At 62.6% G+C, this 24,839-nt stretch overlaps 1 protein-coding gene across 21 annotated transcripts in view; it reads right to left on the reverse strand.

Annotated features, from left to right (window-relative positions):
* MINK1 (misshapen like kinase 1) overlaps positions 1-24,839 on the reverse strand; it is a 43,027-nt gene that overhangs the window by 1,039 nt on the left and 17,149 nt on the right. Inside the window, exons 2-33 of one of the 21 annotated variants that reach the window (XM_043582814.1) lie at positions 14,960-15,025; positions 13,201-13,257; positions 12,994-13,119; positions 11,187-11,297; positions 10,728-10,818; positions 10,192-10,322; positions 9,910-9,964; positions 9,727-9,805; positions 9,086-9,261; positions 8,665-8,734; positions 8,188-8,401; positions 6,631-6,744; positions 6,096-6,182; positions 5,662-5,883; positions 5,344-5,517; positions 4,795-5,055; positions 4,271-4,356; positions 4,005-4,115; positions 3,747-3,856; positions 3,458-3,546; positions 3,234-3,257; positions 2,987-3,147; positions 2,665-2,767; positions 2,445-2,582; positions 2,177-2,285; positions 1,647-1,814; positions 1,399-1,542; positions 1,084-1,218; positions 827-927; positions 605-754; positions 363-522; positions 139-278 (exon numbers count right to left, since the gene is read on the reverse strand). In XM_043582814.1, the coding sequence (XP_043438749.1) occupies positions 139-278; positions 363-522; positions 605-754; positions 827-927; positions 1,084-1,218; positions 1,399-1,542; positions 1,647-1,814; positions 2,177-2,285; positions 2,445-2,582; positions 2,665-2,767; positions 2,987-3,147; positions 3,234-3,257; positions 3,458-3,546; positions 3,747-3,856; positions 4,005-4,115; positions 4,271-4,356; positions 4,795-5,055; positions 5,344-5,517; positions 5,662-5,883; positions 6,096-6,182; positions 6,631-6,744; positions 8,188-8,401; positions 8,665-8,734; positions 9,086-9,261; positions 9,727-9,805; positions 9,910-9,964; positions 10,192-10,322; positions 10,728-10,818; positions 11,187-11,297; positions 12,994-13,119; positions 13,201-13,257; positions 14,960-15,025 (3,963 nt within the window). Of the gene's footprint in view, positions 1-138; positions 279-362; positions 523-604; positions 928-1,083; positions 1,219-1,397; positions 1,557-1,646; positions 1,815-2,176; positions 2,583-2,664; positions 2,810-2,986; positions 3,148-3,233; positions 3,258-3,457; positions 3,547-3,746; positions 3,857-4,004; positions 4,158-4,270; positions 4,357-4,794; positions 5,056-5,343; positions 5,518-5,661; positions 5,884-6,095; positions 6,183-6,630; positions 6,745-8,187; positions 8,402-8,664; positions 8,735-9,085; positions 9,262-9,726; positions 9,806-9,909; positions 9,965-10,191; positions 10,323-10,727; positions 10,819-11,186; positions 11,298-12,993; positions 13,120-13,200; positions 13,258-14,959; positions 15,026-24,839 lie in introns of those variants that run through there. The other 20 variants (XM_043582812.1, XM_043582806.1, XM_043582805.1 and 17 more) reach the window with 20 other exon arrangements.

A 24,839-nucleotide genomic window follows, 5' to 3' on the forward strand; every position in this document is an offset into this window, starting at 1 on the left:
GCGAGGAAGGGCGGGCTGTGACGCAGGCTATGCCCCCTGGACCCGGTCTCACGAAGATCCCCCAGCCCCCCCCCCTGCACCCCCCCCCTGCACCCCCCCCTCTCCGGCTCCAGGGCCGGAGGGCAAAGGGCCTCCCACCTTGTCGTTCCGCTCACACAGGAACTTAAGCCTCTGGGCTCGTTTGTGCATGAAGACGCCGTCCAGGTGGCCCGTCTCCACGGAGCGGATCTCAATGGCTTTCTCGCCCCAGCCCATGATCTGGTTGGAGCAGATGTAGGCTGGGGGAGAAGGGGGTCGGGCGGCAGTGAGTGGGCCACGGCCCGCCGCCCACCCCGGGCAGCCTGGGGGCGGGGCCCACTCACCCACAGAGGTGGGCATCTCTCCCCACTGCAGCACCACGTCCTTGATGATGCGCCCGTACGTGTTCACGTACACGCCCTCGTCCTCGTAGCACAGGAGCATCTCCATGCCGTCCGTGTTGGGGAGGAAGATGATGGCGTGGGGCGTGATCTGGCTCTGGATCTGGGGACGAGAGCACGCGTCGCACGCGTGTCCAGAGCCCGGGGTGGCGGTGGCGCTCCTCCCGGAGCCCCGCCAAACTCACATGCACGGGGATGTAGATGTCGTAGCTGTTCCCCGAGTCGACATCCACGGCGTGGAAACCGGCACTGGAGCCGTAGATGACCTTGAGCCGCTGACCCTCCTCCACGGTCAGGTCGACCAGCAGAGGGCGGTGAGGGAGGTCGGCGAAGGACTGTGGAGGAGAGAAGGGCTCAGGGACGCGGCCAGGGTGCTGGGCCGGCGGAGGGGCTGCGGTGGGGACTACCTTGAAGGCCATGAACTTGTGGTAGGGCTTGGGGGCCCAGGCATACACCTCCACGGAGCTCTTCAGGGCGATGACCAGGAACTTAATGCGCTCGTATTTCACTGGGGGCAGGGAAGAGGAGTCCCACGGGTCGGTCGCCAGACCCCAAACCCAGTCGCCCAGCCTCTGGCTTCGAGGCTCAGCCACTGAGCTCAGGGCCCCCTTTCCGGCTTCTCGTGAAGCAGCGCGCCCTGGCCACCGCGTTGAGCCCTCCTCACCCACGCGGTAGTGCCCGCAGCCCTCCATGTCGCCCACAGTGGTCCAGCCCTGCTTCTTCTCCACTTCCGGATCGTTGTGCAGAATCTTGTTCCGGAGCCAGGACAGGTAATACACCCGCAGTTTGTTCCTTTTCCCTGAAGGGAGGACACACACCCCGCCACCCGAGGTCCAGCATCCACCTCTGCGCCGTCCTTCCCCTTCCCCTGCCCCCCCCCCCCCACAGGGGCTGAGCAACCGCGGCCCCGCCTCCGGGCCCTCCTCCCAGGCCGCCGGCAGCCCAGAGCGGAGCCCTCCCCTCGCCCCCCTCCCCACACCTGAGATGGTGATGAGCAGGTTGAGCCCCTCTAGCACGTCCATTTGCTGGAAGCGCCGCCGCCCGATGAGCCCGTACACCTTGCCCTGCCCGCTGCGGTCCAGCAGCATCAGACCGTTCTCGGTGCCCACCAGCAGGTTGACGCCTGCAACGGGAGCCCTTGGGCAGATGAGAGGCAGCCAGGCCCTCACCCGACCGGGAGCCCCGGGGTGCGCCGGACCCCTCTTTTCCTTCCCGGCCCTGGCTTACCCCAAAGGGCCGCACAGAGGATCTCGGAATTGAATCGCTTCTTGTATTTCCGGATCTCGGGGGTCTCGCTGTGGGCCCGGGTGTTGGTGGGGTTCACGTTGACCACGGAGCCTTTCCGCACGTCGTACTGGAGCTGATCAAGCCGACCGCCCTCTCCCCCGACCAGGGCTGCGGGGAAGAGGAGAAGGGGGAGGGGAGGAGGGCTGTGGCCCCCTCCCCTGTCCCTCCTGAACCCAGCCCTACATCTGGTGGAGGCCCCTGCGAACGAACGAACGAACGCTCAGCAGGAAAGGGGAGGGAGGAGAAGGAGCAAATGGCCTCAAACAATCCGTATCCAGTCAGGTGCCGGGGCCACTCTGAGCAATTCTCCTCGCGGCTCTAAGGGGCCTTAGGCGCCCTTGCTGCCCCTGTGCCAGGGTGGGGGCGTCGGGCCAAAGCGGAGGCCACCACTGCCTCCTAAAGCTGCGCCATCAGAGGCCCACCCGTGCCCTTCACCAGGCCTCATGGCAAGTCTGTCCTCCTGTCCTCACCTGTGATGGGGATGGTATCCCCACTGCCTCCGGGCTGGTAGATCCCTAGGTCCACAAACATCGTGAACGAGCTCTTGCCAGGGGCCTTTACCAGCCCACGAGACTGGTACTGTGGGGGTGGGGCAGCAGTCAGGCAAACAGCGGACACCCGGCCCCTGGGCCCCCCAGCCCCGCCCCCACCCCCAGGTTGCCGAGCTCCGCCCCACCCCCTGCAGTGGCCCCCAGCGCCCCTGCCCACTGCCCCGTGGGTCTGCATCCGCCCACTTACGTCGCTGCCTCCCTCCTTGGACGGGGGGCTTTGACCTTTGCCGCTCTCGGTGGGCGAGTGGCTGGGCTGCACCACATCGGGCAGGTTTGTGTAGCCGTTGCTGTCCGCGTGCAGCAGGCTGCGCTCCTCCTCAGGAGTCTGCAGGGACAGAGGGAAGGGAGCCAGTGCCCGGCTGAGGACCGGGGAGAGCAGGTGCCGGGAAGAAGGGGGGCCCACTCACGCGCTGGACCACCATGGTGCCGCCCCCATAGGGGGTCTGGGTCCCCGCGATCTCCTCCACGTCGTGGACCACCATGGTGCTGACGCTGTCTGTGTCTCCGTCGCTGCCACAGGAGAGAGGACGGCCATCAGCCCCCAGGTCCTGCCTGCCACAGGGTGGAGACAGAGGGGGACCGGCGGGTGCTTCGCACTGGCTCCTGGTGGACATGGCAGTGGGGGGCCGATGGGGACCCCGGAGCAGACCCCGTTGTCTAGATCAGCAGTGACGGCCAGGGTCCCCTAGGAAAAGGAGAACCCTGCCCTCCCCCAGAGCGCCCCCGTACCGGGCCCCAGGGGTATCTCTGCTCCCCTCTGATGGCTCGCCATTGCTTTCTTCCTCGTCCTCGCTGCTTTCCACCTCCTCGCTGGAAGACGAGTAGTCCATGGCCTTCTTGGGAGGCCGCGGGGCCTCGTCCAGGGCCCGCTCCTTCAGGAGCACGAAGTCCTGCAGAGGGCGTCGCGTGAGGAGGGGAGGGGGGGGTACAGGGGGTGCCAGAGGGGAGGGGCTCCCGAGCAGGCCTTCTCACTAACCTCGCCGATGGCACGCTTATAGCTCTGGGAGGGGCGGCGGGGGGAGAAGGACAGCCAGGAGGAAGCAGGAGAGAGGTGAAGAAAGGTCAGTAGCCGAGAAGTGCAGCCCGCAGCCCCTTGGCACGAGGCTTAAGGAAGGCCCCAGCCCAGCACCTGGCTCCTGGGGGCTCCCGAGGCTCCCAGCCCCCACCCAGGAGACGTCAGGGCCGCAGCTGCGGACTTACTGCGGGCCGGCCCGGCCGGGAGCGGTGGTCATCAGGCTTGGCTTTGTTCCCGGGGGAGAGCACTGGGGAGCTATCCAGCTTGGAGGAGGCTGCGTGGGGCAGAGCGGGAGAAGGAAGGTCACGGACACCTGGTCATTCGGGGCGGACCCCAGAGCTCAGCCAGGCTCCACATCCAGCCGGGCCCAGCCTGGGGCCCAAGGGTGTCCTGCCTAAAGTTGCCAAAGGCAGGATCCCTGTGACAGAGACTGGGTCCCGGCCCCGGAGGAGGCTGTCCAGGCTGGCGCCATACCTCCCACGCGGTTCCGCTCCAGCGAGCCAGCCTGGGGCAGGTGCCCGTGCGAGGGGAGGGCACCTTCCGAGCGTTCCCAGCCAGGGTCGCTCCTCCTGAGGTCGGGGTTACTGTGGGGAAGGCAGAGACAGGTCAGGAAGATAGGTGTCCCCCTGAGCGCTGAGCTGCACAGCAGAGGGAGCCACCACCGGGGGGGGGAAGCAGGTGGCAGGAGCGAGGGCAGGAGTGAGTTGGGGAGGGGACAGACAACTCCATTACCTACAGGCGTTGGGCGGACCAGGGGGCTGAGCGGGGGGCCCCGGAGGCTTGGGGGAGCCCCGCTCGGCCCGCCTTTGCAGATAGATTTGCCAGGCGGAGTTGCTGCGAGGTCTGTGGAGGGAGCACAGGGGTGCCGGGGGCGGGGCGGGGGCGCTGAGGTGACGGGGTGGGGGCCTACCCGCCCCGAGGCAGGTAACCTGGTAGACTCCCCTCTGCACAGCCCGCCCCACACCCCGGGCCACCACGCGACTGCCCCCGGGTGCTACCTGGCACGGACGGCCTGAGCCGGCCGGGCCCCTCCGGCCCCACTGGTGTTAAGGGCAGTGGCGATGGACGAGGTCCTCTGAGGCACCTGAGGAGGGCGGGGCGGGGCGGGGCGGGGAGGGGGTCAGTGTGCTCGGTGCCAGCGCCGGGCCAGACGCTCCTCAAGCGTGCGGCCTCATCTAGGCCCCAGATGGGTACACTCCCCGCTTCGCACGGACAGGCAAACTGAGGCTAGGGAAGCTGAGGACTTTGTCCACAGTCACGGAGCGGGGACTCCACCCCAGGAAACCAGCCCCTAGAGCTCCCCTGGCACCCTGGGCATTCTCCCCTCCTCTCAATCATCCCTCGGGACAGGGACACAGCCCCGGGCAGGCCTCCTGCCCTCCCGCCAGCAGCGGCAGCCGGCCCTCCTCCTCCCTTCCAGCCCTGAGTGCCTCTCCATCTTGCCCGCTCCCCACCACTCGCCACCCTTTCCCTCCCAGGCTGTTTGTCTCCCGTTTCCCCGACCCGGCGGCCCCACCCGTACCTTGGGTGGGGTCTCAGTGTCCGGCCGGACCCAGGATGGGGGGTTCGGGCTGGGCCCAGGCCCTTCCGAGGTGGGATCTGAATTCTGGCGGATGACCGCTCCTCGGGTGCCGGGCGCGGCAGTGGGTGTGGGGACGGCAGGGTCGGGCTCGTGGGAGGCCGGGAAGGCAGCCAGGTTTCGGGTGGGCTGGTCCTGCAGGGACTGGGATCGGGGTACGGGCGCTGCATATGGCTTCAGTGGGACCCGGTGTGCCACCAGGCTCTGCAGGGAAAGACCAGGGAGGGTGGGCTGCCCGCTCTGAGGCACGTCCCCACCTGGGAGGGGGGGGTGCCTGGCCCGGGAGGAAGGAGCAAGGAAAGCCTCGGGCTTCCGAGTGTCCGCCGAAGGAGACGTGCTCCTGAAGGCCGAGAACAGCCAGGACGGGGCCCGCAGCGCCCCCATGGTCCCTGGCTAAGGGTGCGCGCGCTCGCGTGCAGACACATACACGTGACACAGCTGTGCGGAGCGAGGCTCCTGCGTGTGTCATCGCGGGAACGGGGACAGACTCACCTTGTGCGGTCCCTCCTGGGGCTCCACCGGCCTCTGCATAGGAGGAGTTTGGGAAAGGGGGCCCGCGGGCCCGGGGGAGGCCTGGGGGACGGGGGTCTCAGGCCCTGCGCCGCCGGGCTTGGTTTTGGCCAGGGGAGAGTTCTGCTGCTTATTCATCCTCGTTCTCTCTTCCACCTGCGGTGGGAAAGGGCTTGCGTCCCCCCTTCTCAAACCACAGGTACCCCCCCCCCCCGCCCCTCCGCGCCAGGCGCCCCGTTCCCCTTTCCGGTGCCCGCCGCGTGCAAGGTCTCGGTCTCAGCGGTCGGGGGCCGCGGGTACCTCGCGCGCCCAGGCGGGCTTGTCTGCGGGACCGACGCCCCGGCCGTAGTGATACAGCGGCTTCCGGTCTGTGGGCGGGGCCTGCTGCTGCTGCTGCTGCTTCTGCAGCTGCTGCTGCTGCTGCTGCTGCTGCAGGGACTTGAGGTAGGCGTGCTCCTGCTGCAGCTGCCTCTGCAGGCGCTCGGACTGCCGCTGCTCCTCCAGCTGCTTCCGCTTGTACTCCTGGGCCCAAGGGTAGGGACGGCGGCTCAGCGCGGGGCGGCCCCACGAGGGCGCGGGCGAGCCCTTGCCCTCCTCCGGCCGCTCCGGGTGGGGAACGGGCGTCTTCCCCCCGGCGCCTGGCGGGGTCCCCTCCCCGGAAGCGCCGCCGCCCCCGCTCCGGCTCGGGAGCTCTGAGTCCGCATCTTCCCCGAGGAAGCCGGGGACCCCGTTACCAGCAGCAGGGCCTGTTCCTGGAGCAGCTGTTGCTGAAGGATCTCGAGCTGTCGCTGCTCCTCCTCTAGCCTGTGACGAATATATTCCTGGGGGGGCGGGGTGGGAGGGCAAAGGGCAGGGGGAGAGGAGGAAAAGGCGAGGGGGTGGGGGGCGGCGGCGGCGGCGTGGGAAGGCGGGATCGGTGGGGTGAGGATGAAGAGGAAAGCGGGGAGAATCAGAGAGAGGACAGACGGGGTTCGGGGGAGGCAATGAGGAGGAGGCGGGCGTGCAGGGCCCCGCGAGCGGCGGTGCAGGGGTGAGGCGGCGAGGATGGGGCGAAGAGATGGGGAATGAAGGCACAGAGACAGGAAGAGGGCAGGGAGCCGGGGTGCGGGTCGAAGGGTGGGAGAAAACAGAGAGAGAGAGTGAAGCTGGAAAAGATAGGGGGAATCTGGGGGGTCGGGAAAGAAGCGGAGAGGTGTCGGGTGCAGGGAGGCAGGCGGCGGGCGCAGGGGGAGGCGAGGGAGGGCCGGGTGTTTGCGGCGGGCGCTGTACCTGCTCGCGCTCCGCCTGCCGCCGCTCCTCCTCCCGCCGCAGCGCCTGCATGTCCTCCAGCCGCCGCTCCTCCTTCTCCTGCAGCTTCCGCTGCTCCCGCTCCCGCCGCTGTTGCTGTGAGGGGGGAAGGGGTGGTCTGCGGGTCTGCCCCCGAACTCGGCAGGGCCCGAAGGGGGATCGGGTCCCCTGCCGGAGCGGAGACGCCCACTGGACGGCGCGGGCAGAACCTGCCCCTCGGGACACTGGTGGTGAAAGGCGGCGGCCCCCACCTGCTTCCGCAAGCCCGCCGGCCCCAGAGCCCCGGGGGGGGGGGGGGGGAGCGGGTTCGGCTCAGGAAAAACCGCTGGGCGAGGCGGCCGCGCCGGGGACGTGCAGGCTGTGCGTGCCTGCTGCCCACGGTGGGCCACCTAGGAGGACACCTGTCAGCTCCTCCCGCAAGCAAGCGGGCGACGGCGCAGTGACGGCCGCTGGCCACAAGGGGGCGGCAGGCGCGCACAGGCGCGGCGGCATCCAGGCCCGGCCGCCCCAACCTGAGCGGAGCGCGGCTCGGAGGAGCGGCTCCGGGGACACTCTGGCCCTCCGCTGCCGCCAGCAGCCTTTACCACTCCGGCAATCTGTGCGCGGGGCCAGGCTTTCCCACAGGGTGTCCTTGGTTCGGGGGAAGCAGGGGCCGCTTCGGGAAGTCGGACCCGGAGCGTGGGGATGCTTCTGTCTATACCATCACTTGGACGATTTTTGTGTGAAGTCTGGCTCTCCGTACACTTTAACACCATGGAACGTTTCAGCCCAAATCCCATCATTCAGGCAATTTTTAAACCAACCTAGACCTCCTTCCTCACCATGACCCTCCTGCAGAGGAAATACATTTGAGCACGGGTGTATACAAATACATGCTTTTTAAATTGGTGAGAAGAAAACCCTGCATCTATCTAAAAGGAAGCTTATCGGGGCGCCTGGGCGGCTCAGTCGGTTAAGAGTCTGACTCTTGGTTTCAGCTCCGGTCATGATCTCACGGTGTGTGAGTTCGAGCCCTGCATCGGGGCTCCGTGCTGACAGCTCAGAGCCTGCTTGGGATTCTCTCTCTCCCCCTCTCTCCCTCCCCTCCCCCACTCTCTGTCTCTAAAATAAATAAATAAAACTTAAAAGAAGCTAAAAGGAAGATTATTGATGAAAAGGTATCCCCCCCCATCCACCTCCAATGAGCGGATGGGCTATTTGCCAGCAAATCTCAGCCCCAAAACCAAAAGTAAAAGAAGGGTCTCTACAAGGAGCTTCCCGCGCAGGGCGCACAGCTGCTTGTGGCCCAGATGCCCGGGGCGCTGCAGTGCGCAGACACTGGGGGGGGGACCTCGGGGCGGGGGGCGGGGGGGAACGGGCGGCGGCACCGGGACAGACGGCCCGAGAGGCTGGCTCCTGGGGGGCCACCCACACAGGGCCGGCCGGGCCTCTGACCCCGCACGGCGCCTCCCCGCAGGGACCTGCAGGCCAGGGGCCGGGCCGCGAGGGGAACGGGTTCCGGGGCGGGGGTAGAAGGGCGAGCCCGGCGCGCGGCCCCACCTCCTCCACGCGCCGCCGCTCCTCCTTCTGCTCCTCGATGCGCCGCTGGCGCTGGTGCAGGAGATGCTTGATGTGCGCCTCGGGGTCCCGCTGCTGCTGCTGCTGCTGCTGCTGCTGCTGCTGCTTCAGAGCCTCCGAGTTGCTCTTATTCTCCTGCTGGAGCCGGAGAAACTCCCGGCGCAGGGTGGACTCCCCGGGCACGTTCATGATGGAGCTGGGGGGCAGGGCAGCCCGGCCGGCACGGGGGTCAGAGCCCGGCCACCGCTCTTGTCCCCGTGGGAGTCTCCGGCCACGGCCAGGGGGTGGGACGCGTGCCCACCTGCCTGCCCACGGGGGCCCTGCCGCCCGGATCCCCAGCCCGCGGCCCCCGGTTGACCCCCTCCGCCCATTCCACGCTCAGGGGTGTCCCACGGCCTCTGCCTCTCTGGCCCACCACCCCACAGCAAGGGTCCCCACGCCGGGGGGGTGGTGGCCCACCTCGGCTCCCCCTCCTCTCCGTGGCCGTCGTCTTCCTCCTCGCTGCCACTGTACTCATACTCCGTCTCCTCTGCAGGGGGAGGTCACCGCTGTTTCTTCAGCCAGCGTCCCAGATCCCACCCAGGTCTAGGGAAACCTTCGATGGGGACGACCGACACCTGCCGTGTGGAGCTTGGGCCCAGACCCCGCCGGGGGCGGGACGCGGCAGACCGCACACGCGCACTTACGCACGCGCTTCTGCAAGGATGTAAAAGGGGGGCCCTCCCTGGGAAGGTCGCCTGGGACCAGCGGTCAAAGAAGGAAAACCCCACTGGGACTGGAAGCTCGGGAAGGCGGTCTCCGCGGGAAGGAGGAGCCAGGTGGGGGTGCGTCCTGAGACCCGAGACCCAACACTTGGTGCCTCTCTCGCTCGCCCACTGACCCTTCTCGCCTCGCTTCTTGCGGGAGCGGTCGATGTGGTCCTTGAGCTGGATGCGGACCTGGCGCTCTGTGGGCTGGTCACGGATGAAGGGGAACTTGAGCAGCTGTTCCGTGGGTGGGCGGCTCAGGTAGGTTTTGATGAGACACGTGTCGATGAAGTCGATGAACTTCTTAGACCTGGAAATGAAGGGTGCTCACACTGGGAGGGCCCTCTTGGCAGGGGGAGATCGCAAGCAGAAGAGGGAAATCCCTCATCCAAAAGCCCCCTCGATTTCTCCTGTCTCATCCGTGTCCCGACCCTGGGCCCTGGCCCTGCCCCTCTAGTGGTGCAGACCCACACCTGGACACAGGGGATAAGGCGGCAGGGGACACAGCAGGGGACACGGTGGGTAAGGCTAGTGAGGGATGCAGGGAGTAAAAGTAGTGGAGGACAGAGGGGATAAGGTGGTGGGGGCGCAGGGGGGTAAGGCTAGTGGAGGATGCAAAGGGCAAGGCTAGCAGAGGACACAGGGTAAGGCAGCAGGGGACGCAGGGGTAAGGCTAGTTGGGGATGCTGGGGGTAAGGAGGTGCTGGGTGGAGGTGGTGGTGGGGCTTTGTCCAGAGGCCCTCCTTCCCTGACACGCAAACCCCCAGAGACCTACCATTTCTTGGACTTGAGTCTGGGGGGTGGGTTCCGTGGGATGAGGAAGAGGGCTCGCATGGGGTGCATGTCACACAGAGCTGGCACACGGGAGGAACACCATCAGTCCCTCACGCAGCCATGCCAAGAGCTGGAAGGAGCCCTTCCTACCACCCCTCCCTGCGCTCCCAGACGCCACACTTACGGGGGGCTCCCTCTGCCATCTCGATGGCTGTGATTCCTAGAGACCAGATGTCACTCTACAGAGGGACAGAAGAAGGGACAGGAGCATGTTCCAGACAAGCCTCTTCAGGGCCACGTCTGGGTCCCCACCCCTTCCCCAGGCCAGTCTCCAGCCTGACCACCCCTCACCACCCACATACCATTACAGCTCGTGTTGTCACCCTGACCGACTTTTGGTCTCCCTACCACCCCCCCCTCGCTTCCTGCCCTTGGCAGTCTCCGTGCACCCCACTCTGCTCTGTACCCTGTAATCGTAGGTGGCATCAGGGTTCTCGTCACAGGCGATGACCTCCGGGGCCATCCAGTAGGGGGTCCCGATGAAAGTGTTCCGCCTGCCCACAGTACGGTCCAGCTGGGCACTCACCCCAAAATCCACTGGGAAGACATGGAGGGAGGGGTCACGACAGAGGGCCATGCCTGCTCTCCTTGCCCTGGGCCGTGTGCGCCCCAGGGCACCCAGACGTTCTCTGGCCCTTCCGCCCCATCAACGTCTCGTCTCGAAGAGCCTGACCTAATCTCCGTGTTGTGGCAAGACACCCACGTGAAAAGGCCAAGGGACAGGCAGGAGGGGGCTGGGATCCCCCGTCTCCCCGGGGGACCTACACAGCACCTGTGACATATGGGTGGCGGGGCCTCTCGGGGGAGATGAGGAAGGGCAGAAGAGAGACTCCCAGCCTGCAGGTGGTTAGACCTGAGCCATCAGAGGAAATAGAGGGGCCTCCCCTTCTGTCCTGGAGGTCTGTCCCGGGGCCCCATTCGCCTCAGGAGAGAGCGACCTACCCAGCTTGACCTCGGCGTTCTCTGTCAGCAGCACGTTCTGCCCCTTGATGTCCCGATGGATCACCTTGTGGGCGTGGAGATGGGCTAGGCCCTGGGGCGGGACAGTGGGGAGGTGAGCCTCGGTGCTGGAGGACGCGTACGGGAGCCAAGGAGCGGGGCAGGCACCAGCATGCACAGGGCCGGGTGGAAGGCGCGGCCCCCGCCACCCCGGAGCCCAAGCGCAGGCTGGGTTTTCACGGGGAGCGTCCTCAGAGTGGTGGCCCCCGAGGGTCCCCGGCAGCCGCAGGGCCACCGGCAAAGGGGCAGGCTTGTCCCCCCGGCCGCCTGAGATCACGCCAAAGCTGGGGCCCTGTCCATCCCTGCCCCCCTCGGCCACCGCTGCTTGGAAAGGATGCCACTGCGGGGCCTCCCGTGCAGGGAAGGCCCGGGTGTGGGCAGCAGTGCCAGCTGGGGCCTCACCCGGAGGATCTCCCTGCAGATGTAGGCGATACAGTCCTCCTTCAGGGCGTTCCCTTTTGTGTTCTTCACCAGGTCTGTCACGGAGCCAGCGCCGCAGAACTCCATCACCAGCTACGGCCCAGGGGCGCCGGAGGGAAAAGCATCGGTCAGGCAAGGCGTCCCCCTGCCGGCCTCCCGCGGGGAGGACCCCAGGGCCCCAGCCGACGTGAGCCGCAGAGCAGGGGTATGAGACTGCTCACAGAGGCCACAGGCTCCCCGAGGTTAGGAGAGGAAAAGGCAACACCGGGGGAAAGACAGGCTGGGTCCCAAGTAGGAGCCCAAGGAACCGGGGACGCGTCACACAAAATGACGCGCACGTGCGTGTTTTCCTTGAGGAGCGCCCGATGTTTGCACCAGGCCCCCGCTGGGACCCATAAGCCCCAAACTAGAACTCCCTGGCGTGGAGGTTGGCAACCTTGGCCATGGAGCTGATAATTTACATTTTTAAATGGTTAAAAAAAAATCGAAAAAGGAAGCATACAAAATTCAAAGTTTAGCATCCTAAATAAAGGCTTCTGGGAATACAGCGACATTCCTGTTCCCATTCGTTTATGCACTGCCTGTGGCTGCTTTCCCGGTTCAGCGGCCAGGCTGAGTGGCTGGGACAGAGACTGTATGATGCGCAGAGCCCCAAACATCTACTCTCCGGTCCTTCACAGAAAGTCGGCCACAGCCTGACCCAGAGACAAGCAAGGGGCTAAGGACCAGCGATTCTCCAGGTCCGCCAGAGACGAAGCAGTGCGGGGGGTCCGCCAGAGAGCTGCAGGGGGAAACCTCGTGAGACTCCAGCACAGAGGCAGGGGCCAAATCGGTCCCCTGGGGACTCGGACGCCTGTTCAAGTGCTTCCCTGCACGTTTTCCAAAAGCCACGTGCAGCGCAGAAGGAGGCTGGTCGGACATATACACGTGCAAGTGCGAGAAAGGTCACTTGCGTGCCTAGCGCCCGGGCCTGGGCCTCGCCCTCTACCAAGCTCAGGGGAGCGGGCTGGGAGGGGAAGGACGGCGTCCATCGCGCCCGGAAGGGAGCGCCCAGCCCAGCGCCCCCAGTCCTCCGTGACGTCACAGGAAGTGTTGCTCACCTTGCTCTGTGTGCACAGTCTGTGTGAGTATCTCTAAAAAGACTAAGTGCCTTGGAAGCAGGGTACTTCTGCTAAGTGCCTTGGAAGCAGGGTACCCTGACTCGCGTCTCTCCGTGCAGGGTACACAGAAGGTGCTCAATAAGTACTGGTCTGGCAACTGGTGGGAGGGGGGACCTAGCACCAGCTTTAAGCTCCCCACGGCTGCCACCAGGCTCCCTGGCGCTCTCCCCTAGGGGCCGGGCTGGGCAGCAGAAAGGGTGAGGCCGGGAAGAGGCCCGGGCTGGGGAGGGCAACGACTCTCAGGGATGTTCTGGACCAGGAGGGAACACGGGGGAGGCCCAAAGGGGCCTCAGCAACCTCCGGGTGGATTAATCACCCAGGAGGGCCTGTGCACTGCCAGGAGGGCCTGAACTGCCGGAAGCACAGGCGTCTGGGGCTGCTGCTCTCGCGGGGGGCGGGGTACCAGGGCAGGACGGACGGGCGCACCTGCTCTCGCAGCCCCTGCTTGTTGCCACCTAGTAAGCACGTGCCGCACACAGGGCGAGGTGCCGGTCAGGACAGAAGTGTGGGCAAACCCCAGGACGCTGCCCCCCAGACACGCAGTGGACGAGAGGCGGCAACACGCGAGGCACCACGCGCATCAGGGGGCCGCTCTGGGCGCAGGGTCGCGTGGGGAGGGCGCCGCTCACCCAGAGCTGGTCGTCGTTTCCGGGGGGGCTCTTCTTTATGAAGGCCCCGTAGTAGGTGGCGATGTTGCGGTGGTGAGAGTACTTCTTTAGCATGTTGATCTCCTGCTTGATCTCCTCCTCCTCGTCCTGTAAGTGGGAGGGGGTCAGCCCACGAGCCCCCAGCCCTTCCCTGCGCCCCCACTCTCCCTGGGCCCCCACCGCCCCTACCTCCGTGACGTCCATGACCTTGATGGCAGCCAGCTGCCCAGTCTTGACGTGCCGACCCTGCGGGACAGAGAGCCAGGAGTGGAGGGTGTGGGTCTACATCCAGGGAGGGCTGGATTCTGGGAGAGGCCACCCCTTTTGGCTGTTTTCTGTCTTAGGCAGTGTCCCTGTGGTACCGGACCCCTTCACTTATGGGTCGGCCACAGGGGCAGACAGGGCTCCGAGGACCAAAAGCGCTACACTGGGTAGAGATCCAGGGCCTCCCGCCTACAACAGCTGAGGGAGGAGAGTGGGGTTCGCCTACGCTTTGCTGTGGCCTCCCCGGCGTGGATTTGCCACAGTCTAGAGGATAGAGCAGTGAGTCAGAGATCCTCTGCTCCCTGGGAGGGGGCTGGAGGGGGCTGAACGAGGGCTCTGCCTCTCTGGCAGCTTCTATGCAGGACAAAAGCACCTGGTTTCCCACCCCGCCCCCTCTGCCCAGGAAGCCTTCCCCAGAATCTCCCCTACTCTGTTTTTTTTTTTTAATTTTTTTTTTTTTTTCAACGTTTATTTATTTTTGGGACAGAGAGAGACAGAGCATGAGTGGGGGAGGGGCAGAGAGAGAGGGAGATGCAGAATCCAAAGCAGGCTCCAGGCTCTGAGCCATCAGCCCAGAGCCTGACGCGGGGCTCGAACTCACGGACCGCGAGATCGTGACCTGGCTGAAGTTGGACGCTTAACCGACTGCGCCACCCAGGCGCCCCTCCCCTACTCTGTTTTTAGTAGCACTCACAGGGAAGAATAAAGACAGAGCTGAGATTGGAGGGAATCTCGGGGAAACAGAGAAGACTGGCTGACGTGCGTCGATGCCCCATCACCAGTGCGAGTGGGAAAGTAACTTCTAGAACGCGTCCCTGCCATTCCCCCTCCCCCCAGCCTTCTGACGTTCCTAGCAGAAGCCTTGGACAGGAAGGTCCAAGCCCTCCCAAGGGAAGGGCAGGATGGGGGGAGGCAGCCCCTTGTGGGGACGGACATGGGTATGGCCAGCCCGCGGATTATCTTTATCCTCAGCAGTCATTTGAGACCCCAAGCCCAGAGAGGCAGTAGAGAACAGAGCTACTCTTGCCATGGCAACGACCAGGCAAGAGATGGGTGAACCGGGGATGCCTTTTCCCCAAAGCTTACAGGGTGGTTGGTCCCCGTGACCCCTGCGACACGGGGACGTGTGAACGGGCTCAGCTCCGTGCCGGGGCCTGTGCCCTCGGGGCCTCCAGCTCTGGGGCAGCACCCTGCCTGGATTCATCTGCCGGGCGGGCAGCGCCCCCCTCCAAGGGTGCCGCCAGGCTAACGCTACAAGCAGCCGGTGGGGAGATGCTACTTTGTGTGGGGGAGAGGGGTGGCGGCTTCGGGAGCTCAGGCACACCACTTCCGCCCAGGAGGCCCCGGAGCTCCACCAACTGCAAGGCTGGGTCTCCCTGCGGCCTTGGGAGCAGCCAACCTACAGCCTCGCTCTCTGAGTCCCCAGGGGAGCGCCCCGGCCCGCGCCCCTGCCCACACCCACCCGGTACCAGGCCTGCTCCCGCAGCACGCAGCACGTCTGCGCTCGCCACACAGGCCAGCGAAAACAGCCCCCCTCCTGGGCTTCCCTCCCCCATCATCGTTACCCTCTCTCCCCGCGCCCCCTCCCCACCCCCCCCCAGATCCCCAGACCTATGGTCCACTTCTGTCACCCTCCCAAAAGGGCCCCGCGGACGACGGGCACCCTCCCACACGTGAGTCTCACCTTGTACACCTGCCCGTAAGTTCCATTGCCCACGACCTCCACCAGTTCAAAGATTCCAGCGGGGTCCTGCAGGAGGGGGACGAGGGGGGGAGAAGGAGGAAGCGTCAGGGCCTCAGAACAGGACTATGAGCCAGAGCGGGGAAGAGGAATCCAGCGGGAAGAGGGCGCCCTGGCATACTACGAAGGGCCTCAGGGGAACCCCGACGGCCAGCTGCGCTTTTCCTGGGCCGGTTCAGAGTTCACGTTCTAGAGGAAAAGTCAGAAGAAGGTGAGAGAAAATGGACGTTGGGGACCAGGTGGCTTTCCAGACGTGCTCCTGACGTCACGCTCAGTGACACGCTGAGTCTGTGGCCTCACGTGCGAAGCGGGGGCGCCCGAGGACGCGCCCCTGGAGCTGGGGTCAATTTGAAGTGAGGCGACGCCCATAAAAAGCCTGAGCCCCTGCCTGGCACGGAGCGCGTGTGCAATGCGAGTTAATCGGCACTGTCACTTCATTTTGTAGACGCAGGGCCGGATTCGAGAGCCTCCCTCCCGGGCCCCCGTCCCTCTTCTTCCCGGGGAGAGCAGGCGACAGCGAGAGGGCCTCCGGGAGGGGCGGTGGGGACGCGGCACTCTCAGCCCCCGCTTTCCGGAGCCAGCGGGGCCAGGAGAGGCACGGGGCTCAGACAGAGCCTCCACAGAGGCTCACGGCCCGCGGGACCGCAGCTGCTGGGCGGCCACCCGCACCCCCGCCGGCGGGACTCGATTCGGAGCGGGAGGCTGGGCGCGCCAGCCCGAGGGGCCCCACACGCGGGGAGGACGTCACGAGAAGAGCCGGGCCGGGGCGTCTGTGCCGACAACCTGAAAAGGACACGACCCGAAACTCCTTTCGCCCCGACTCTGAAAACCAAGCTAGGATTTCTGGAAAACCAAACGCAAGAGCCCCTCACCCTGGGTCCACTGCCATCAGCAGGGAGACACCAGCCCGAGGCCTCCGCAGAGCATCCACACCGACCTCCCTGGTCACAGCGTGCGCCACCGTGCCCCGGAGCCGGAAGAAAGGGAAGCGGCGAGCGCAGCCCGGGGCCGACGGCCCATCCCGACCGCTCGGGTCATCCGCGGGGCGGGGCTGCCCCTCCTCTCGGGGCCGCGCTGACCTGCCCGGGGTTTTGTCGTGGCTCTGTGTGGCCGAAACCAAAACCACACCAACAAGGCAACCTTGACCAGGTCTCAGACAAACAGCGGGCCCACAGGAGAGGGACAAGCTGTCACCGTGGGGGGACCAGCGCCAGGTCTGTCTGAACCGAGACGTGTGAGGAGACCGGGCCCTGTTCTCTCGAGCGCCCCCAGCTCCACGCTCGGGGAGGGGGCCCCGCAGCCCCCAGGACGGGCTCACCCGCGCTGGCACCTCCGACCTCTGCCTGTGGGCAGGTCCCCGCTTCCGACACAGACGGAGACACCAAGAGGGGTGCTCCTCAGCCAAGGGAAGCACGATGCCCCCACGAGTCCGACCACTGCACCACGAGCACCTCAAATCGGCACAGACAGATCTCCTCTCGGACCCCGACCCGCCTCCTCCTCACGTGTGTGGGAGACACAGGAGTACGCAGGCCATCCTCGAGGTCAGACACAGCGTCCGGGTATGCGGTTCCAGGCCCGTTTCCTGACCCACAAACCAGGACGGCCGCACCTGCTGGGAAGGGTCGTTCCGAGAATCAGGTCGAGACCAGGCATGTGACACGCAGTCACGGTGCCCGACAGCTTGCACGGAACATGCTCGGGAGGCTGTCCCTCCTCCGCCTGTCAACAGTGGCACCGTTTTCCACACCGGTCACCCTGTCCTTCCTCCCCTCCTCTCAGTCCCGCCCCGGCCCCGGGCTCCTGCCTCCCGGTCCCCTCCAGCTCCCGGAACAGAGCCCCGACACCTCCATGCCGGTTGCGTTGCCCCCATCGGTAGCCAGCCGGTGGACCATTTCCGAGGCTGGGTCTGTGCCCGCCCTGGGCCGGGCTGGGCCCTGAGCAGGGAGGTCTGAAAGGCAGCTGTCCCTTGCTTCTCTCGCCTGTTAAACGTTTACCGAGCACAGATAATCCAGGGTGGCGACCCCCCAGCGGACACAAATGGAGCCCAACACACAAGAAGCACAGAGGGTCCCCGATGGACCCGCAGTCGACAGGCTGAGTGCCCCGAGGCAGCGGTGCGGATTTTATGCCAGAAGAACACTGTGGGCTGTCCAGGCTTCGAGAAGCTTCCAGTGGAGTGGAGGCTCCTGCAGAGCAACCTTCCAGGAGGACGCGGGCACTGACCGGTTCGGGGCGTCGAACTGGGAAAAGGTCCCTCTCACAGCCTCAGGGACAGCCGTCAGTCAGGCCCGGCACGTCCCACAGGCTCCTGGAGGAGACCACACTGGGTGGAGTGGACAGGAAGGAGGAACAGAGGAGCTGAGGCTGGCCCCTGAGGAACAGTTGTGCATCCCCACGGGGATAGCAGGACAGCCTGGGGGAAGCACGCCTGGGGGGAGCACCGGGAACATCCGTGTGGCCAGAGGGGCTGCGGGTGAGGGGCAGCGGAGCCCAGGGGCACAGCAGCCCCTGGGGAAGCCTGGCCAAGAGGAAGGGATCAGGTGACAGGCAGCAGGGCAGACAAATGGTTGTGGAGACGGGAAGGCGTCTCATGACCGCGGAGGAAGAAGACAGAGAGACAGGGGACCGATGAGGAGCGCTGGATGGGTCTCTCGGGGCCCGTGAGGGCGTGTGTGTCCGTATACATCCCACCTTGTGCAGACGGCACGCCCCACGGGTTTACAGTGGTGACGCGGCACAAGTCTGACTTCTCCCCGACGCACACACCCGAGGATTCAGAAGGCCCAGTTCAAATGGGATTCCTGCACTGATCTGGCCTCACACGCGGGCCCGTGGAACCTGCCTTGTCCATGTGCTCAGTCACTCTCTTCGCTGGGGATCCGGAGGACCCTCCAGGGGAGGTGCTCTGCTCCTGGGGAGCACCAGCCAGTCCCGGCCCCTGCACGCAGGCCCAGCCCCATGACGACACTGCTGGAGGCCTCCTCCAGCCCTTCCTCTCGGTGCTCACACTCGGGGGGGGGGGGGGGGGGGGGCCCGGATAGGGAGGAGAAGCTGGGGAAGAGAGGCCTACACAGGATGTCCGGGGTGCGGGCTCTCAAACCTCACGGTACAGGAGAATCACTCGGGAGCGGACTCCTAAGACCTGGCTCCAGGGGCTCTGGTTTAGCACACAGGCCTGGGGGGAGGAGCAGAATCTATACATTTAAGAGATGCCTGCCCCCCCTCCCCCCACCCCTCCCGGCGGTTCTAACACACTCCGAGAAGCCGCACCTCAGGGAGGTACTGGCAGGGGATGGGGTGTGGGGTCCCCGGTAGCAGTAGGTCTGCGTGACCTCGGGCGGCAGCGCGGGCAGCATCTCTGTGCCACGAACTGATGAACGACTGCCCTCCCGTGATGGCCCCTCAGCCCCTCCGTCCTCACACCAGCCCTGCCTACAAATGACCTTTTCCTGTCAGCCAAGCCAAATCCCGCTGTTTTCAGGAAGTCCTCCCTGAAAGTCTTCCAAGCTATCCCACCCATGAATTCCGACTTCGATGTCACGGTGGAGATGGTGAGATTTAAGGGGACGTGCATTTTTAAAAAATAATCTGAGAGTAAGACGAGGTTGTCAACTCTTGCCATTTCATTCAATGTTACACTGGTGGTTCTAGCCAGGGTGATTAGGAAAGAAGAAATAAAAGGCATCCAGGTTGGAAAAGAAGAAGAGAAACTGTCTCTCTGTGCAGATGACATAATCAAGGGTGCAGAAAATTCTAAGGAATCTACTAAAAATCTATTAGAACTAATCAATGAATTCAGCAAGGTTGCAGGATGTAAGACTAATAAACAAAAACCAACTGTATTTCTATGTACTACAACGAATAACCCAAAAATGAAATTAAGAAATCAACTCCATTCATACTAGCATCCAGAAGAATACATTTAGCCAAAGTGTCAGACACGTGCACTGAAAACTATAAACATTGTTGAAATAAGTTAAAGACTTACGTAAACAGAAAGATTTCCCATGTTCATGGATCAGGATGCTTAATATTGTTAGTATCTATAGATTCGATGCACTTCTATCAAATCCCAGTGGGCACTTTTGCAGAAACTGACCAGCTTATCCTAAAAATCCTATGGAAATGCAAGGGATCCAGAAGACACAAACAATCTTGAAAAAGAACAAAGTTGGAAGACTCACACTTCCCGATTTCAAAACTGACTACATAGGCACAGTGATAAAGACAGTATGGTACCGGCATAACGATGGACATAAGATCAACGGACTGGAACTAAAGAATCCAAAAATTAACTCTTGAGTTTGTGGTCAATTGATTTTCAACAAGAGTACCAAGTCATTCCACAGTCTTTTCAACAAATGATGCTGGGGCAACTGAGTGTCCACATGCAAAAGAATGACACTGGATCCCTACCTCATACCATAGACAAATGTTAACGCAAAATGGATCACAAATCTAAAAATATAAGAGCTAAAATCATAGAAATCTTTTTTTCCCCTGCCCCCTAACACCACAGAAACCTTAAAAGAGAACACGGGAGTAAATTTTTATGACCTTGGATCAGGCAATGGTTTCTTACAAATGACACCAAAAGCATAAACAACAACAAAAACCATAAATTGGATTTCCTCAAAATTTAAAACTTTTGAGCTTCAACGGACACCAACAAGAAAGCAAAAAGACAACCCACATAATGAGAGAAAACATTTTAAATTATGTATCAGATGGCCACCTGGGTGGCTCAGTTGGCTAAGCATCTGACTTCGGCTCAGGTCATGATCTCATGGTTCATGAGTTTGAGCCCCAGTTCAGAGCCTGGAGCCTCCTTCGGATTCTGTCTCCCCCTCTGTGCCCCTCCCTGACTTGTGCACGCACACACACGCCCACTCTCTCTCCCTCTCTCAGAAATAATACATGAATCAGCTTCAAATAAATGAATGAATAAATGAAAAAATAAATATCAGATAAGGGACTTGTATCCAGAATACAAAAAGGACTCCTTAAGAATAAAATAATAAAAAGACAACCCAATTAAAAAGTAGGCAAAGGAGGCACCTGGGTGGCTCAAACGTCCAACTTTGGCTCAGGTCACGATCTCACGGTTTGTGGGTTCGAGCCCCATGTCGGGCTCTGTGCTGACAGCTCAGAGCCTGCAGCCTGCTTCAGATTCTCCCTCTCTCTCTGTCCCTCCCCTGCTCACACACACACGCGTTCACACACACACTCTCTCTCTCAAAAATAAATAAAAGATTAAAAGTTAAAAAAAAAAAGCGGGCAAAGGATCTGAATAGACATTTCTCCAAGGATCTACAGTGTGGCCAATAAGCACCTCAACAGATGTTCAGCATCATTAGCCACACACGGCCACGAACGGGCTAACTCAAAAGGACGGACAACGTCACGCACTGGCGAGCATTGGAGAACTTGGAGCCCTGGTGGGAACGTAAAATGGTGCCGCTACTTTGGGAAACAGTTTGGCAGTTCCGCAAAATGTAAGACAGAAAGTTCCCACATGACTCAGCAAGCAGACGTCCCAGAGAACGGAAAACATACGTACACGCAGGAATCTGTACACGCAGCGTTCACATGAGCGTTATTCTCAGCAGCCGAGAAGCGGCAATAACCCAATGTCCATCAGCTGGTGAACGGATAAATACCCGTGCAACAGAATATTATTTGGCAACGGAAGGGTATGAAACAATGACCCACACCACAACGTGGACGACCCCTGAAAACACGCCGAGTGGAAGAAGCCGGTCGCAAGGCCCCGTGTTGAATGGCTCCATTTCTGTGCAATGTCAATGGCAGGCAAATCCGTAGGGGCAGAAAGTAGTGGCGGCTTCCGGGAGCAGGGGAATGGCGGTGACTCCCAGCGGGCACGGGATCTGACTTGGGGCTGATGACAACGCTCTGACATTGGACTGCGGCGACAGCAAGTCTGTGAAGCCACCAGCGTCTACTTTACAGAACCCTGTGCTATGTGAGCTCTAGTATCGACAAAGCTGGGGTGCCCGGCTGGCTCAGGCAGAAGAACATGGGACTCTAGATCTCAGGGTCGTGAGTCTGAGCCCCACGTTGGGCACAGAGATTACTTCATAAAAACAAAACACAATTAAAAAAAAAATCTGATGAGCATGTCCCACGGCACTCAATAGACTGTTTTGATCGGGGACGGTTTCCACACGAAGAAAGCAACCCTACAAACGTGGGAGGGGGCCCTCAAAGTGCTCTTGGTCTGGTAACACATACGAAGTCCTGAGCCAAGCACAGAAAATGATAAAATCTACGTGATTCAGAGTTAGGGAACTCGGTTCCCGTTTTTGGCTCTGCTGCTAAGAGGCTGTGTGTCTGGGGGTAAGTCACTTAAGCTCTCTGAGGTCACGGTCAACAAGAGAACATTCCGGCTCACTCTCTACGGTTCTAAATGCTCAAATCCACTCCCCACAAAGCTGTCAACCTAATGGCTAGGTCATCACTTCCTCCCCGTGCGCCAGGGTCCATGCTGGGCTCAGGAATGCAGCGGTGAATGAAATGAGGTGGTCTTTGCCACAAGGTTGCTGACAGTCTGAGGGGGGAGGCAAACACTTTAATTATAAGCGAGGGGCTTGTCTGTGCCACAGACACATCAGGGCACTAGGACAACACCCTTCCCAAGTCCAGGAATTCAGGGAGGGGCTCTAGTGAGGACGGCAGGGTCTAAGAGCCCTCCGGTGCTCTCCTACGGGCAGGGGACGCTATCACCTGTCCCTTCCGTGTGGCCCTTACCCGTCCCGCCTACATGTCTGTCTCAGACACCTGTCTCGCGGCCCACTCTTCCCACAGCCCTTTAACAATTAAGTAGCCGGCAACCTGGCATCTTCGTTCTTCCCGGCGCTGCTGAGGGCTCCGGAAGTACAGGGTCAGGACAGACGTGGAGGAAGGTGCTGGTGGCTCGCTCGAGTCACAGGTGAAGGGGGTTTGGAACAAGTGCGTTTCCCGCCCGGAGTCGAGTAGAGCCAGAAAGTGGCAGAGCCGAGCTCTGCCCTAAAAACTTTTGACTCCGACGCCTGCGTTGCCCTGCTCAAAGCTCCTTTGCCTAAGGGACCATGTTTCCAACCATTTGGTCTCATTTCTTTGCTCTTTAAAGCTTTAAGTGATACCTACACCCAACATGGGGTTCCAACTGACGACCCAGAGATCAAGAGCCACACGTTCCCCACCAGCTGGGCCGGCCAGGTACCCCCCGATTTGGTTCCTTCCTTCCCCGAGTCACAGCTCCTGGCCCTCAGCCGGGTTCCTGACCCAAGGTAGGCAGTCCAAGGCCACAGAGAAAAGACACGCTGGGGCGGACCTCCCACGCCAGCCGTTCCCCGACTAAGACCCAGAGGGAAGACGCCAGACGGCACACGGAGTCAGGGCTGGAGAGGCCGTGAGCAGGTCAGACGCAGGAACGCGGAGGCTGTTAGTGGGAGGAGGGCCCCCGAGAACAGGGCAGAGCGGAGGGGGTGGAAGTGAGGACAGGACGCCCGACGGATTCCAGCTGTCCCCTGGTGTCACCAGGAACCCGGAACCGCCCCCGGAGCCAAAACAGCGGCTGTGCCGCATCAGACCGCAGTGAGATTCTGGGCTGAAAGTCAGTGAAAATTACTCCTGGTGGCCAGCCCTGCTCCACGAGCTTTACACGTGCCAAGTAACTGAACCCCACAGGACTGCAGGACACGGAAGCCGCTGTCGTTTCCGCCCGACAGATGAGGAAACGGAGGCTCGGGGAAGGGAAGTGACTTGTCCAAAGGCAAGCAGCTGACGGGCTCCGGAGCCGGTGACGCAACCTTCCCTCGATCTGACCCGGCCCCGAGCCAGCGGGACCCCATCGCTACTCGTCACACGGTTACGTGTCTCATCTCCCGCCCGGGACAGAAGCTCTTTACGGATGGAACACCGCTCGGGGGGTACGCGGGCGCCACGCCGGACGGGCCTGAGTGAAAAGGCATCACACGCGGGACCACAGCGGACTCCGAACACGCGTGGATTTCTTCCGCGAACACAGGCCAGCACTGGAGATGCGTTTTCTCTCCTGTATGCTTTCTTTCTCGCAGCGCACAATCCCCTGACCGTGGGTCGCTAAGGCTTGCAGCGGAAGCAGGCCATCGGTAGTTAAGTTTGCGGGGAGGCCGAGACCACACAGATCTGGGGCTGCGGGCGTCCGTGCCCCGGGCACCCCGGCGGGCCAGGGTCGGCCGCACGTTGCTGCACGGAGAGGGCGCACACTTACCGTCTGTGCTCTTTCCCTCGCAAGAGCTTCTGTACTGAAGCCTTTCTCACCTTCCATGTTTTACAAACGTTACAACCTTGTAACGTGCGGCGCCTGGGGTCTAGGTCAGTTAAGCCTCCGACTTCAGCTCAGGTCACCATCTGGCAGTTCGTGGGTTTGAGCCCCGTGTCGGGCTCTGCACTGACAGCCCGGAGCCTGCTTCGGATTCTGTGGTCTCCCTCTCTGCCCCTCCCCTGCTCACGCTCTGTCTCTATTCTGTCCCTCAAAAATAAACAAACATTTAAAAATTTAAAAAAAAAACAACTTTGTAAGGCCTCCAGGTGAGCCTCCAGGCCACGGGGGAGACACAGAGGGCGTCATAACAATGCCGGAAGCAACGACTGCCGGGCGGGGCTCGGGCACAAGTAGCAGGGCAGAGTGGCAGGGCCAGGTTAGGGGCGCTGGCTTTCCTGCGTGACGCCACTCGCCATGTCCGATGACGCACGTTCAGATGCAAAGAGGCGGCCGCAGTGGTGGCCACACGTGCGCTGCAAGGGTGGTGTCCCCCCAGCTGGGTGGTGTGGTCCGTGCACAGGACCGCCCGGCCCCCAGGCCGGGCTCCTCCGGTTCCAGGTGCTCCTCCGATGCTGGGCGACTTGGCGCTTGTGGGCCCCACGAAGCAAGGGCAGCTGAGGGGAGTCGGCTGGGTGCACAGACACCGCGTGCGAGGACACACCAAGGGCAGGAGGAAGGGACTGTCCCTCCGGACCCTCCTCCTCAGTCCTAAATGGTGACCCCCAGGGCCAGCGCCTGGCTCTCTCTCACCTGCTTCCCCCCCTAAGACTCCCATCTGGAGGAAGAAAAGGGGAAACAGTGCTCACAACTCACAACTCTGACAAGCAGGGCTGGGGCCCCGGCTGACGCCTCCTTCCCCTTCCCGAAGCAGGGAGCCCTTGGGACTGAGGTCAGGGTGCAGAGGAAGGCCGCGTCCTCCTCCCAAGAGCAGTCGGGTTCAGGGGGCTGCGATGTGGAGGCAGTGGGGCTACTAACTGAAGTTCAGGGCTGAGGTCAAGGCCGTCGGGCAAGGGAAGGAGAGACCCCAGCTCCTCCCTCACAACTGGGGGGAATTCCCAGACAGGGACAGGAGGGCCTGGGCCCTGCGGGGTCCAGGAGGAAAGGGGCAGGTGACAGATGGGCCAAAGGAGGCAAGCACCTTAGGCCTGGGGGCACATTTCTCACAAGTGGCCCAGACCTGGCAGGGCTGAGCCCGGGTCTCCAGCCCGGTTGCACTAAGGTAGGCCTCCCCCCACACCTCCTGCACTGAAACCCCCTGAGGGGTGAAGGTTTTGTGAAGTACTTTAGCAAATGCAAATTGTTATCACCACATCTTTTTTAAGAGCCTGTCAAACAGTGCCTCCTTAAATACCCTGGCTGTGCCTTCTAGGAGCTTCTAAGTCAGACACCAACACAGAGGGAAGGAACACGCCGACAGGAGTCACATATGCCACCACGTGAGAGGTTAGCCGACTGCAGGGCAAGGAGGCAGGATGCGGAAACCAACCCCCTACTTTTCTGCTGACCTGGGGG

Source organism: Prionailurus bengalensis, chromosome E1 (genome assembly GCF_016509475.1).
Source record: "Prionailurus bengalensis isolate Pbe53 chromosome E1, Fcat_Pben_1.1_paternal_pri, whole genome shotgun sequence".
NCBI classification, from domain to species: Eukaryota; Metazoa; Chordata; class Mammalia; order Carnivora; family Felidae; genus Prionailurus; species Prionailurus bengalensis.